Source organism: Rhinolophus sinicus, linkage group LG12 (genome assembly GCF_036562045.2).
Source record: "Rhinolophus sinicus isolate RSC01 linkage group LG12, ASM3656204v1, whole genome shotgun sequence".
NCBI classification, from domain to species: Eukaryota; Metazoa; Chordata; class Mammalia; order Chiroptera; family Rhinolophidae; genus Rhinolophus; species Rhinolophus sinicus.
Genome location: NC_133761.1, coordinates 4,781,774 through 4,796,677, shown reverse-complemented (window position 1 = coordinate 4,796,677; position 14,904 = coordinate 4,781,774). Strand labels below are relative to the sequence as shown.

Here is a 14,904-nt window from a genome sequence, read left to right as displayed (position 1 = left end):
TTGCCCAAGACACACAGCTAGTGAGCAGCAGAGCCGTGATTTCACATTCAGACTATCTGTCCCAGAGGCCACACATTTAACTTTCCGATTTGACTGCCTCTTGCACGTTTAGACCAAAGACAGACAGAGAGAAAATTCTTACTGGGGACTCTGAAATGGCACCTTAGGTGGGAGCCAGGTCAGTCTAGGGGTGGAGCAGGGCATGGGGTGTCTGAGAGTGAGGGCAGCTGGGGACTGGGGACTGGGACTCAGAGCAGCTTAGAGCGCCTTGATCTCCACTCTCAGCATCTTTGTTTGAAGAGTGGTCTCTATTTGCATCATTGAGTTGCCTGGGGGACTGGGAGGAAGGCTCAGCCCCGGCAGCTGGCCAGAGTGGCATGCCACTGGCTTATTGTTTCAGCAGACATTTCTGGTGCCCCCATACCTGCCCCAATGCACAGGTGCTGAAGATCCTCCCTGCAAAACAAAATTCCAGCCCTGCCCCGAGATGCCCATGGTCTGATGAAAACAGAATGACAGCTTTCTGTAAGTGAGGGCTTACCAGCCCTGGTGGGTGGATAGAGCCCTGACCAGCTTTGTTGGCTGGGGGGGGGGGGGGGTCCGTGGGGATCTTGGAAGGCTGTCCAGGGAAGGTGACATTGAAGCCAGGACTTGATGTGGGGGTTTGGTAGGGGAAAGAAGGACAGCCTCAGAGACCTTGGCCTGCTGGGGGATGGTTACTCCACAAGCTCAGGAAGTCTGAAGACGGCCTGAGAGCGGGGGAGGAGAGGGACAGAGTACATCAGCGTACACGTGCTTCCAAGGGACTCTCCCCGCGAGGGGATGCGCTGTGGCGTCCCCAATCCAGGCACAGCCGCCTTATGGACGAAGAGAATGACAACCCGGTCGCAACTCAGGATGACAAAGACGCCCTGAAGGACACGCGCTTTTATGTAATCGACCTCGGCACCGAGGGTCTGGGGTAGGCGCTCACAGCCCGGCGCCCAGCGGGGATCGCGAGCCTGCGTTTTTTCCTTGCAAACAGGAGGGGACAGCAAAGCGAAATAAGTTAGGCAAGTCCTGGGAGCCTTAAAGGGCAGGGCGGTTCGCCCGGCTGCCTTTCCCCTGAGCGCGCTGGGCCGAGCCTGGGCTCCCCTCCCTGTCTTCTGCTCCATTCTGACCCCTGACCCGCGGGTACCACTGCACAGCGCTCCCATTGAGGTTGCTCGCTGAGTGACCTTGGACCGGCCGCTTGACCTCTCTGGGCCTCAGTTTCTCGGTCTCTGCCCCTGGCAATGCTGTAACAGCATCGCGGGGCTCTCCCAACGTCCCCAGGGCTGGAGGAGAGCGCGGGTCAGGCGGGAGGCGGCCCAGGCGTCCCCTCCCCGAGGACCGGCCGCGCAGCCGGGAGCTGCCCCATCAGGCGGCCGCGGAGCACAGGGGGCCCAGGGCGGGGGCTCAGCGCGCAGGCGCGGCGGGCTGGGCCGGCGGGGCGGGGCGGGGCCGCCGGGTGGGAGGGGCCGGGCGCTCGGCGCGGCGGCTCAGAGCGCGGGGCGGCGCGCGGAGTGCGGGTCGCGTCTGAGCCGGCGGCGGCTGGCGGGGCTCGCCCGGGACTGCCTGAGGCTAGCTGAGCGCGCCGCCGGTCCGCCCGAGGGCCCGCTTGATAGCCCGCCCGCGCCCGCTCCCCCTCTGCCCGGTGCGGGAGCGCGGGGGCCGCATCCGGGGGGAGCGGCCGCCAGCGCGGGGCACTCAGCGGGCGCCCCCCCCCCCCCCGGGACCCGGGCTGCGCGATCGGTTCCCACCCCGTGCCGCCTCCGCCAGGCCGACCGCCGGGCTTGGCTCGGCTGCGGCGTCCGGCTCGGGTTCCGCGCCGCTGGGGCGCGGGCGCGGGCGCGGGTTGCGGGGCCGCCGCTGCCCGCCCGCCTCGAGTCCGCGTCCGGGGCCCGGGCGGCCCGCGAGCATGGAGGAGAAGTACCTGCCGGAGCTGATGGCGGAGAAGGACTCCCTGGACCCCTCCTTCACACACGCTCTGCGGCTGGTGAGCCAAGGTGAGGGTGCGCGCCGCCGGTCGTTAACTGCCGCCCGAGGCCATTGGGGGCCGGGAAGTGGCGATGGGAGGGTCAGCACCGGGTGGGGATGCGGCGGGCTCGGGAGGCAGCACTGTGAGGATGGCTGGGAATAGACCTCGGGGAGGGTGGAGTGCCCAGGTAGCAATCGGGGGGCATTTGGGTGGGGAGCTGGGGGATACGGGACACCTGGGGAAAGCCAGAGATGTGAATTCGGGAGACTTGGGGAGGAGAGGGCTGGGGCATTGGGATGACACTTGAAGGCAATCCTTGGGGACTGGAGGATACCCAAGGGAAACTTCTGGGTGGGGACAGCGGACATCTGGGGACTTTGTGGGGCGGGGGTTGCATTATCTCATCGGAGGGGAAGATTGGGGGTAGCTCTGGAAACTAGTGTGGTTAGTCTCAAGAACTGGAGAAAGAGCTGGATGAAAATGGAAGGATTTGAGGAGACCAGATGCAGAAGATGCAAAGGGAACAGGTGCTGGATTGTTAGTGAAGTTTGAGGAGCCTGGAGGAGGTCTGGGGGCAGACCCCAAGCCCGGGAGGGCAGGACCCAGCTGCCCTAGTGGCGGAGCCCAGATCCCTCTCTCATGTCTGTATTTCTTCCATGCCCAGGCTCTAGCAGCCCTGGTGGGGCAGTCTGCCCTCCCTGGGGGGTGAACAAGTCATGCCAAGCCTTGCAGGCTGGCTGTTGGAGGGATCCATAGGGGAGAAGAGGTGACACAAGTGCCCCTTTTTGGCTTTCCTGTCCTCATTTTGGGAAGAGCTGAGTGGGCGACCCTCACTGGTGGCTGGCTCAGGGTTCAGAACACTGGCCACGGAGTCTGCTGCCCATGCCATTTTAGCACTAGTCCAGCCAGCTCAGGGTTTGAACAGTCCTGGGAATTGCAGGACAGGGGCACACGGGGGCGAATGGAGGCGTGCCTGCCTGGGACAGCGTCCACTGGCTTGTTCATCCTCCAGCTTCCTGAATAATCTTCTGGGATGGAAGGTAAATGAAGTCTTCTTTCCCGGGAGCAGTCCTGTTCTCCTCCTGTGTCTGGAATTCATGTTGCAGATAATGATGGGTCTGGGGCCCACTTGTCTGCTTTTCTTCTGGGTTATGGCAGAAACATTATCTGGTCAGATGTGTTACCTTTTGCATGGCTCACTCTGTGCAGTGACAGTTTGTCGTCCCCGAGATGAATCGGGTCTGCTGGTCTCAATGCTGGCCCTGGCTCTTTCACTGTCGAAAGTGAACAATGAGGCAGACATATTCTATTTGTACATAGATATCTATATTTTAAAACAGCAATCTCCGGTATTTGCCTATTACAACCAGTTCCTCAGACTGATGGTGGTGGAGAGACTCACTGTCTCCAAGAATTGAAGCATGATATTTGAATTGTTCAGCAGGCATCAGTTTAGAGAGCTTTCCCATTTTGTTTTAATTTTAGGCTCATCTTGCTTTCTTTAATAAAACAGGCTTGTGGAAAGGTAATGGACATGTATTCTTAAATTGTATTCCCGGGCTCTTCTGAACAGTCCTGCAGTTAGGTTTGTACTTCTTGCTCTTTATGATTTACATAGATCTTTTGTTGCCTGCTGGGCTGTCATCTCTGTGAAAGAAATTTCTTTGTACATTGTATGAGATGAGTGGCATTAGAAGTATTCTGGACTGTAGAATCGAGTGAATTTTTCTTCGTAGAGAAGCTGAATCAAACTTACGTTGTACTCAGTTAAGGAAACAGTTTAACTAAAAGTTTAATGAGTTATTTTAAAAGTCAGATTTTTTTTGTGTGCCATAGTATTGTGTTGCTAATACATTTAAAGTTCTTTTGGTGTCTATGTTTTTACTAGTGTTAATGGCCTCCCGTTATTTGAAATAGATAGTGGACAATATTGCTATTTAATGGTTTTTTAGATGTTAAACCTGATTACCTTACTTTTCCATCAAAAATGTAATTCTTGTAAGAAGTGCATTTCTCTCTCCTTCCTTATGTGAAGGAATAAAAGTGCTACTCATGTGCTCTTATTAATGTCAATTTAGATTATTTCTGACTGAAACGTTTTTCCCTTAAGTCAGGGGCTGATATCCAGGATGCAAAGTCCTATCGTTTACAATATTAATGACGCTATTATATAACTCCAAAATTACAAGTGCATTTCTAAAAGTGTCTTAAATCTGAATTTGGATGGTTATTAGGAAGCTTTGATTTTAAATCTGATAACCATCTTATTATTGACTTGAGGAAAGCTTTTTTATTCTTAGCTATGTTTTTTGACTCTGCCTCTAAAGGAAACTGGATTTTTTTAGAGGTTATTCTGAATCTCGATACTAGAATTGGTATTCCTGCGCTAACTTGTACAGAGATGATGGTTCTGCAATGCAAATCTTCATTGTATTGTGGAATGGGTGACATGTCCAAATGCTAACACTACCTTATGTCTGCATAGTATTTTAAAGTTTCCAAGGCTCTTTAAGGCGTCTGCTATCCAGTTCTGTTCTCATGCTTGTATCCTTGGGAGGCTCACATAGATGTCTCCATTTCTCAGGAGAGGGAGCTTTGACTCAGCTATGCAAGCTATGGGCAACTGACATGGATTGCCTTTGAACTCAGGTCTGTTATTGCTACCTGTGACTCCCCCAAAAGGTGGAACAAAACACTTTGCACGTGCTAATTTAAAACCCTGCAGAAACCAGGATAATTAATATGCTTGCTTCTGGGTGACTTGATTTTCTAAATAAAGTTTCTTCATGTGTTTCTCCAGAGGTCTTCCTTGCAGAAGTAACCATTCGTGGTAGATTTAGCCTACAGGATTTTAATGCTCAGGCCACAAGGCACGTTTGCATTAAAGCCCTCCTGTGACCACTGTATTACTTTAGTAATCAACACATTATGATAATGAAACAGTTTATAAATGAGGTGTTGCCACTATTAAAAAAAAATAAGCATTTGTTCACGTCGATCAACATCCTAGCTGAATTACTTTTTTTCTAATAATCTGTAAATAAGAACTTGAGCTGGTGTGACATCAACACAGGCTCCCACACTAATATAGGTTGGCGTTTTATAGGTTTCCAGGCTTGAGTTTTATGGTGGGCATTAGTTGCTGACTTTTATTTTTATTTTCTCAGGATAACTGGTTCTCCTTCCCTCCACCCCTGAAATATTGAATACTTTTGTTTCTTTACCAAAAGTAATGGGTAATGTTTACTTGATGTGAAATCAAATCAAAGAAAATAGGCTTTGGTATATCCCCCAGCCCCCCTATACGCAAGTGCTTATGGAGCGAGTGAATTGACATTGTAGTTTCTTGCCAAGGAGGTTAATTGGAGATGAAAGTACCGTTCCATGTTTCATATTATATTTGCTAGTAGGGGATGTGCTGACTCCTACTAAAAACCATCTTCAGAAATGTCTTACGCATTATAATTTAATCCCGCACTCTGGTATTGCTTTGGATGGTTTTCAGTACAAGCCAAGTAACCATTAAATAAGATTACATAACCCTGTATTTTTAATTATCTGATATAATATATGGATTGGTGGCTGGTTCGCTGCCAAGTTATATTTAGTGATCGGTTACAAGAGGAAGGTCTATTTGTCTCCAATTGATAAAGTTTTTGTTGTTGTTGTTGTTGGTATTTTAAAATGTAATACTCATATTACATCAATTTCTCTAATATTAGGACTCAGCGTTACTCAGGTTATACGTGAGGGGTAAAAATGTATAATGTGAGCATCGTCACTTTGTCCTATGTGCAACTCTGTTCAACAAAACCTGATGGCTTCAAGTTTCCCTTTTGGGGAACTCCTTTTGGAAAATATTTCTAATTTGCTTGAATGTTGTCAGATGTATAAAGTAAGAGAGACAAATGAGACTGAAAATTGCAGAATTATATTACGGGGGGGGGGGGGTACCTTCACACTATAATGTGAGATTCTCTGCTTTATCCAGAGGAAGGTGTGGTTATTTAGATTGTAATTGTATTTCTTAGTGTTACCAGTTTTTGGTTTTGGTGGGGGAATGGATGTGATGACTCACACTTTTAGAGAAACTGTTTCTAAATTTTCTTTAGTGTGTTACAATTCAAAGTGGTCTGTGAGTTACAGTGTTTCGGTATCTGGACGTTAGTTACCAAGTTTAGAGACCCTACCTGCCAGGTCTCAGTGCTGAGTCCTCAGGTGGGGTGGGGAAAACATGGTCTCTGTTCCAGAGAAACTCGTGCGCCCATGTGTGTTAGAGAGTGAGTTTTAAGTTTACAGACGCCCTTTTCTTTCCTAAGGAATGTCTCATTATCCTTCAACTCTCCTTTTGAAATATTTAGTTACTCGATGGTTCAGATTTAACTAAGTCAGCCTAGGAACATTTTCGAGCCGCTTCTCTGCCTGGTCATGTCTGTAACGTCAATACTGGTAACAGACCAGAAATGTAGAGGTTATTAGTGTAATTTTTTAGTTGTAGACACCGAGACGCCAACAACTAAAGTGACTTACCAAGGTGACATTCTTATAAAATGTCCAGGTGGAGGTTCAAACCCATTGTTCTTTCTTCACGTCATACTGACCCGCGGAGGGCTAGAAGGTCAGACTGGGATGGGACAGCCCGTTAATGACAGAAGGAGAATGAAAACGCGGGCCTCATGTGTGCTGTGTGTTCTTTTCTCTCCAGCCTGTGAGGGAATTGAAAGAAAAGTTTCATAGCATCCAATGTTATACTTCCTCCTTCCAATGTCTGCTCTATAAGGTGTCTCCTCTGACCACTTTTCTCCCCGCCATGGGCTCCATTGCCCAGTTTCTAGTCTCCCAGCGGCCAGTTTTCCCTCTGATGGTGTGGTGCCCATCCCTCTGGGGTGCTTGGATGTCTGTCCTCCCTGGGAGAGAGCTTCTTGGGAGGCAGGGCCTGGTCTTACATCTCTTTGTGTCTTCCTCACCCCTCATAATTCTTGGTATGTAGCTCTTTCGAACTCCGATCTTCGACTCCCCCATCCTTTCAGTATTATGTTTTAATTATCATAAAGGAAGAGGAAGAAATGTATTTGGAGTCCAACAGTCGGAAAGAGCCTAGCTCATTACCAGGTTAGAGCACTCAGACTGGGGGTGGGGCAGAAGTCTCTAACAGCTCCCAAATATACAAACGAAAGCTTGTTCCGAGTGAAATGCAGTGTTCAACCAGCGGGAGGACATCCCATGTTCTTTACATGTGGTGGAACAGTTGTGGCCTTTCTCGGGGAGCTAATGAGAAGGTGATGTCAGATCTGCTGTAAATAAGATGTTTATTTACTTTCGTTCTTTCTTGAAGAACTTACCAAGCCAGTGAACTCTAATGCAATTAGCTCTCCTTCCCTACACTCCTAATGGGATTTCTTATGACAGATCAAACCCAGAAATTCAGAGGCCATTGTCACAAGCCAGATAAGCCTTCTTACCTGAAGGACTTGGTCTGCTATCTCAGGTGCCAGGCAGATACCCAAAGCCAGAGGCGCAATTGAGGTGGCAGAGCAGATGCCAGCCGCCATTGGATGTCACAAGGCCCTTTGGCTTGTTGCCATCATTCCTACTGAGTGAAGATGGATAGGTTTGCATTTTTGTTTTTTTACCAGAAAATAGACATAGAGTGTTCCTTGGTATTGGGGGTAATGAACATACTAAAAACTGCCAAGTTTGGGCCTCTTCTGCACCACATGCATCTCGTGCGTTATCTCTGCCCCCCACCCACCCCATGATCTGGCCAGGTAAGGGTTTTAGTCCCCTGCCTGCCGCCTTTGCTTTTTCAAATGAGGTCTCTCAAGCTCACAAAGGGAAGAAGGTGACTTGCCCATCAGATGTGCAGCTCGAAGCAGTCAGGCCGAAGTTTTCAACCAAGCCTGCCACGCTTTGACGGGGACACTAAGAAAAGAGATCCCAGGACAGAAATGGACATTGCCGTTCATTCCGAATAAAAGGTCCATTGTAGCAGAAGCTGGGTAGGAATTTCCACTGGTGATGATGGGGTTTTAAAAGACGTCCCGAAAACGCGTTTTCCCAGAAATGCAAGCTCGCCTTTCCCTGTGCTCTCCAGCAATACTTCTCAGTCTTGAGCAAGCATTCAGGGCAAGGAGTGTTAACTGTGTGCATTTCAGTGTCAAGGAGGAAATAGGAAGACGGGCTGTATAGGAAGTTAATAAGTCAGATTCCTGGTAGAGGTCTGTCTTCGTAGATGTATGGTATGTTTCACGATTCTCAATCTTCTAAAAATAGGCTTAAAAAAGAGTAGTAAGAGCATACAAAACACACACAGCAGTGTTGACTCTGAAGTGGTAGGTGTATTTGAATAAACTACTTAGCTTGCAATTGCTAATAATACTAGTTATCATTTATCAAGAGCATTTTCGGGGTTAGATGCTTTATGTTGATTATTTCATTTAATTATTCTAATAGTCTTAAAAGAGTAAACCATTTTACCTTATTTTACAGGTGAGAAAACTGAGGACAAGAAGGTCAAATAATTTGCCTAAGGTCAGACTGCTAATAAGCGGAAAGCCAGGATTCAGACTCTTACCTGCCCACCTCCAGGACACTGCACACTTCACCTGTGAGCCGTAGGTAGAGGTGGAAGCTTTCAGGGTGGCTGCATTTTCGTGTTTGACTTTGTGGAAATTCTCTGTCATGCAGCTCTTACAATTAATTGCCTGGTATTGGACAGGTGACCTGTGACCAGGCAGCCTGCATACTGCAGAGAGGGGCGCGGACGGTGGTATGACAAGATGGAGAAGAAGCTTGGTGACCAAACACAGCATGAAAGTCTGGTGGATGGCACTTGCATGGCAAACGGCCTTACTTAACAAGTGACGAGGGGGTGCGGAAAGGGCCATGTGATGATAGGGAGCGACAACTATCTAGTCTGTAATCCTGTATAGGTCCATTTCTCAGAGCCTCAGTTTCCCCATCTGTAAAATTGGGGGCCTTATACCTCCTTTGTAGGGTTGTTTTACATGTGAGATAAGTACAGAGTCTAACACACTGTACGTCGGTAAACATTGGGTGCTTAATAAACGTTACCTGCCCTCTTTACAGAGTGGCCTGAGACAGATGTGTGTGTATTAGCGTCACTTTCCAGACTTTAACACGTAAATCGTCTACTTTCATTTCTTGGGAGTAATTTTATGTTACTAGAATGATTTTGGTTTTCCAATCCTGGAACTATGGAAGGACAAACTCATTCTTTAGGAAGCTTGTTTTCGTGAATACCGTGTGTAGAGTTAGCAGCAGCTCTGACTGATTTTTATTATGCTATTCAAGAAGCGGCCCCTGAAGCTTACATTAACAAATGGAGCTTCCACAAACAGTTTTACGACTGTGCCTCTTAAAGCATGTCTGGACATCCAGCAGCCTCTCTTCACAAGCACAAGGTATTTTACTCTGCATTCGTAAGCTTTAAATTTCCATAATTTTTTTACATTTCCATAATTTTTCACCAATCGGCCCCTACTGCTAGAATACCCTTTCTGATCTCTCTTTTTGATGTAAATCTTACATTTGGGGTCACTGTTGGTTCAAGCGCCCGTGGAGAAGTTATAAGGGAGAGGAGAAGGGGCACTTTCGTTCTCCTGGTTTTTTCCTAGTTCTTCATCTATTTCAGGATTTACGCCGTTTGTACTCTGCTCTTTGTCCACTAGATGGCGCTCCGCATAGCTACGTTATCCTCTGTCCACACTGCCAGCTAGCTAACTACTCCTGAACCAATGTTGGTCGTGATCAGTCAACAAGCTTGCATTGCTTTAGATTTTCAGGCAGTGACATTAATTTTTCATAATTCTGATATTTTAAGAGGAATACTCTCTGATGAGTATTTGCAGAAAATCTTGACTCGTTTTCGTTTTGTAGCCATCATGTCTTGAGTGTCTAAGGCGTGCCAGGCGCTGTGGCTGGGTTCTTTTTCACATTTTGCATCCTTTAATCATGGTGACCGCCCTGTGACATTGCTTTGTTGTTCTCATATTACTGTTGTTCTCATACTACTGATAGAGAGGTGCAGGTTAGAGGGAGATAAAACTTCTTCAGGGACGCGCAGCTAACGGGATAGGGCTGACTGTGCCCTAAAGAAAAAATATTCCAAAAGCATCGAATTGCAAAACTTTTCTCAAGGAAAGTGTTAGGATAGTCTGGCTTCTGGCTACTGGCTGTTGTAATCTGTTTATTTTGTTGGGGAAGATTATAATCCTGACAAGTTTTTGCATTGGCATATGACGGTCTGACAAGTAAGTTGGCAAACTTGTTGCAACAATGTTACTAACCTTTTCTGATATCAGAGGGATCATTCATTATGAATTTGTACCAACTGGACAAACAGTTAACAAAGTTTACTATTTGCAAGTGCTGAAAAGGCTGCGTGAAAAAGTTAAACGACGTGGATTTTTCGCCAATTCATGGTGGCTTTTGCATCACGACATTGCACCAGCTCACATGGCACTGTCTGTGAGGGAGTTTTTAGCCAGGAAACAAATAACTGTATTGGAACACCCTCCCTACTCACCTGACCTGGACCCCAGTGACTTCTTTCTTTACCCGAAGATAAAGGAAACTGAAAGGAAGACGTGTTATGACATTCAGGACATCAAGGGTAATATGATGACAGCTCTGATGGCCACTCCAGAAAAAGAGTTCCAAAATTGCTTTGATGGGTGGACTAGGTGACCGTAGTGATATTCAGCAATGAGGTATGTAGCACTTTTTCTAGGATGAGTTAGCGAACTTAGTTGTCAGGCCTCATGTAAGTCAGGTTCTCTGATTTATGTGAGGAAGCGAACGACAGTCACAAAAGCTACTGTGGTCCTGCTTCCTCCTGCCTTCCATAGTCCTTTGACTCGGGTGGGTGAAGGGACTTGATGAGGACCAGATACAAAGCCTGGGAGAGATTGTGGACAGAGCCATGCTTCCGTTTGTAGTCATTTCAGCAGGGCTGACTATGGGATGGGGCCCGTAAGACTCTAGACATTTATATTGAGGTGTCTCATTTCATTCATTTATTGAATTAATATTTGTTGAGTATCTTCACTGCTAAATTGAACTGTTTGCTCGGGGCCAGCTGCTTCTCTGAGCCCGTGTTCCCTTATCTGCATGTGATGGTAATGCCTGCCTCTTAGGTTGTCGTGGGTGAAATGACCGGGATTCATATTTGTTTCGTTTCACTCTAAGTTTTTAACATATAGAATATAATTGTCATCTCTAATATGAGATCATTACACATTTATGTCTTTCTTCCTCGTATGTTATCTTTGATATTTGAATTTCATACATTAGCTCTTGGTTATCTTTAGTGTGGGTGTCGTCAGTGAATGTAAAGAGAAGCAAAATACTTAGAAAACTCCCTCTCACCTTTTGTTTACCTACCACGTGCAAGCCACAGTAATCTAAAAATGATACTGAAATTAGATTGACTATTGGCTAAAAAAATAAAATAAAAGTCGTTAGGGACACACATTTTCATGTCAGGTGAACTTGAGTTCACATCTCAGTTTGGCCACTTCTTTGCAATGTGACGTTGGGTGTGTGAACCCCTCTGAGCCTCAGTTCCCATGTCCACAAAATGGTAATTAAAAGACAAGCCCCTTTGGAGTTTTTGTAGCGTTCAAATGAGATACATACGGAGAGTTATTTCATGTCACGCCTGGCACGTACTAAGTACGGGGTAAATAGTTGCCTTTCTCCATCATCATGAGCGGCATCCTCTTTTATCAGGAATTTGTAATCCAGTGTGGGAGATAAACACGCAAAGGGAACAATTGTAATGGTGTGCTAAGAGAAGAATGCCTCGAGTGTTTAGGGGCTCAGAGATGACCCCTGGCTTATCTCAGGACCAGAAAGGGCTTTCTTGAGTCTGTTCCAAGAGGAATTAGCTGAAGGCAGAAATCCTTGCAGGCGGGGAAAGGACTGGGGCAGGGACGTTTCACTTCTGATCCCTCCCGATTGTTAATTCCAGTCTCCCATATGTTTCTGTAACGTCTTCATATTCCGACTTGTCCTGGTGTATTGTGGTTATTTGTTTTTCTGTCTTCCCCTTTCCAGCCTCCCCCCTCCCCCGCCTCTCCCATTATAAGACCTTTATTGCTTCTTCCATTAAAATACTTATTCGGAAAATGTTTAAACTTAGAGAAGAGCTAAAAGAACAGAGCTAAGAGCCCCTATATGCCCATTTGTCTGGATTCTCCAATTGTTAACATTTTCCCTCATTGGCTCTACCATTCTCTCTGTGCACGTGTGTGTTTTCATGACTCATTTGAGAGAATGGTGTGTGTGTGTTATCTCCCTCCCCTTACTCCTAAATGCTTACATGTCTTGATGTATGTTTTCTAAGAATAAGAGACTTCTCTTACATAACTGCAATTATAGACAACAAGGGTCAAAATTAGGAAACTCATGATTGTTTCGGTCGTGTTACCTAATCCACAGTGCCCTTGCTAATCGTGCCCATTGTTCCAGCCTTGTCCTTTGTAGGGTCCAGTTCAAGGGCACACATTGCACGTGGTGGTCAGGTGTCTTCAGTCTCTTCGTTGGGAAGAGTTGCCTCTGTACCCCTTTGCCTTTCTTGACATGCAGTTATGAATACTACACAGGCCAGTTGTTTGTAGAATATCGTTCCATTTGCGTTGTCTAATGTTTTCCCTGAAATTCTGTTCCGCTCCCTTTTTGGCAGGAATCCCACTAAGGAGTTGGTGTGTCGTCCTCTGTGCATCCATCGGGAGGCACACAGCCTCAGTGTCACTTTGTTCTGTGACTGGTGACGTCATTTGATCGCTTAGTTAAGGGGGTGATGGTTATTTCCACTGTAAAGTTACCATTTTCCTTTTGTAATAAATTCATACTTTTGTGGGGAGATACCTTGGTACTGTGTAAATACTCTGTTCCTCATTACACTTTCCCCCACACATTTTAGTACCCAGTAACATTCCTTAACCTGAATTAGTCATTACATGATGGTTGTAAAATGGTAATTTTCCACCTCAGTCATTCTGTCTACATTTAGTGTTTGACATTCTACTGAAAAAGGAGCATTTTCATTTTTTTTTTTTGCTTTCTTTCCTGCTTCTTCTCTCCCTCCCTCCCTCCTGCTACCTACCACCTGTCTGTATAAGTTCAGGGATTCTTCTTTAATTCAATTATTTGTTCTAATCCTTTACTGTCATTATAGAAGTTAATGCTTAACTTGTCCCAGGTTTGTCCATTGGGAGCCCCTTCACCCTGGGTCTGGGGTCCTCTTGGCACGCTTATACTATATGCTTTTAGAGTTCTTTTTACTTTCTGACAGGATTTCGTTCCAGGCCCATCCTGCGCTGGCTTTGCCCAGCCCTGGAATCAGCCATTTCTTCCCAGGTGCCTGGCTTCTTTCAGGATGGAATGGCGTTTAGAAACCAGGAGGTGGGCTGCTGTGTGCCACTGCTGCTAGGCCCTTTCATCACAGAGCTGGGACGTGACTGGATGTCTGTGTTGTGTGGCCCCTGTTTTCGTGTTAAACTCTAAGCTGAGGGCCAGCCTTTTTTTTTTTTTTAATGAAAGGTCAAATAGTAAATATTTTGTGGGCTGTACATTCTATTCTACTCAACTGTACTGTTGTGGCCAGAAAGCAGTTCCAGATGATATGTAAACGAATGATCATCACCAAAGAACTGTTTAGAAACAGCCAGTCTGCCTGCCCTGCCCTGCTCCCAGCTTCTGGACAGCAGGGACCAGGCCTTAGCTCTGCCCCCCAGTGCCTCCCACACTGGGACACAATCACAGTTATTTGGATGAATGACTTAATGACAACTGTTAGCTGTTTCTACTGCAGACCATTCATTTCTCTTAAGTGGATCTTTTAGGTATTGACTTCTTGTGACTTGCCGATTTGTTGAGGTCCTTATTGGCAAGTCAAGAGCCCTTTAAAAGCATGACGTGCACAATATACAAAGCAATACTGAGAAAAAATAATTTCATAAAGCTCCCGAGAGTGTTTTTCTTGTCGTGATAAAATGGCTACCTTTTTCTTGATCAAGACAGAGCTGTCATGTGCTGCCATCAGCACGGCCCCTGCCCTGGGCCAGCATAACTCATTCCATGTGGTCTCAGCTGAGAGGCACCACTCCAGTGCCAATCGACTGGGTGAACAATCTCAAAATTATACTCCTTTTAGTGTCTCAGAATAGATTTGTTTTCTCACAATATTTTTAGTGTAATGTATTGCTCTGATTTACTCAAAAAAGGGCTTCATTACAGCAGGGAGTGAGCCTGTTGTCAGAGGAAGCACATCACCTGTTGGTGAGGCACGTGGCTGTGACCAAGGTCACCTTGGATGCTGAAACAGACCAGGCGCCTGAGTGATCACGGCAAAGAGCAGGAGCTGAAGCGCAGGTGCATGCAGAGCCGATTTCAAGCGGCTCCGATGACTTGGAAGCAAATCCGACTTTGATTGCTTACATTTTTTTTAATTCCCAAAATTCATCAATTGTAAACTTGTTGCTGAGCAGTTGTCCTGTTTGGAAACAGGCCGGCCATCTGATTGTCTGTCAGAAGCTGCATGGAGTTTCGCTCGGTCCTTTGTCTAGAATCCAAACGAGTGGTTTTCAAGTTATGTGTTCCAGAGAGGCCAGCGTTCTGTGGAAAGTCCTCATCTGGCAGTAAAGGAAATGGAGCAGGCTGCCTCCTTCCCCACCCAGCTTTTATCTCCAGGTCCTGAGGTGCCTGTAAGGTTTGCATTTGCTTACTGAGTTTTCCTGTTTATTGCTTTGTTGTTAAGTATGAAAAGTACTGTGATAAGGAAATTACACTTCGGTGTCTGTCTGTCTCTGACTCCCTCAGAAACACACACGGAGAAAGGAATTTCTCCACTTATTGACACGTGGTCCGTCATTTACTAT

General features: G+C 46.7%; 1 protein-coding gene across 4 annotated transcripts in view; it reads left to right on the top strand.

The window, feature by feature from the left end:
- Positions 1-1,894: 1,894 nt before the first annotated feature.
- KHDRBS3 (KH RNA binding domain containing, signal transduction associated 3) overlaps positions 1,895-14,904 on the top strand; it is a 150,775-nt gene continuing 137,765 nt past the window's right edge. For 3 of the 4 annotated variants that reach the window (XR_002136731.2, XR_002136730.2, XM_019724292.2), the window contains exon 1: positions 1,895-2,027. Coding sequence is in view for 2 of the 4 variants with exons in the window: in XM_019724292.2 (XP_019579851.2) it covers positions 1,940-2,027 (88 nt within the window). In the remaining 2 variants the exon portion in view is untranslated. Of the gene's footprint in view, positions 2,028-2,827; positions 3,040-14,904 lie in introns of those variants that run through there. The other variant, XM_074316351.1, reaches the window with a different exon arrangement.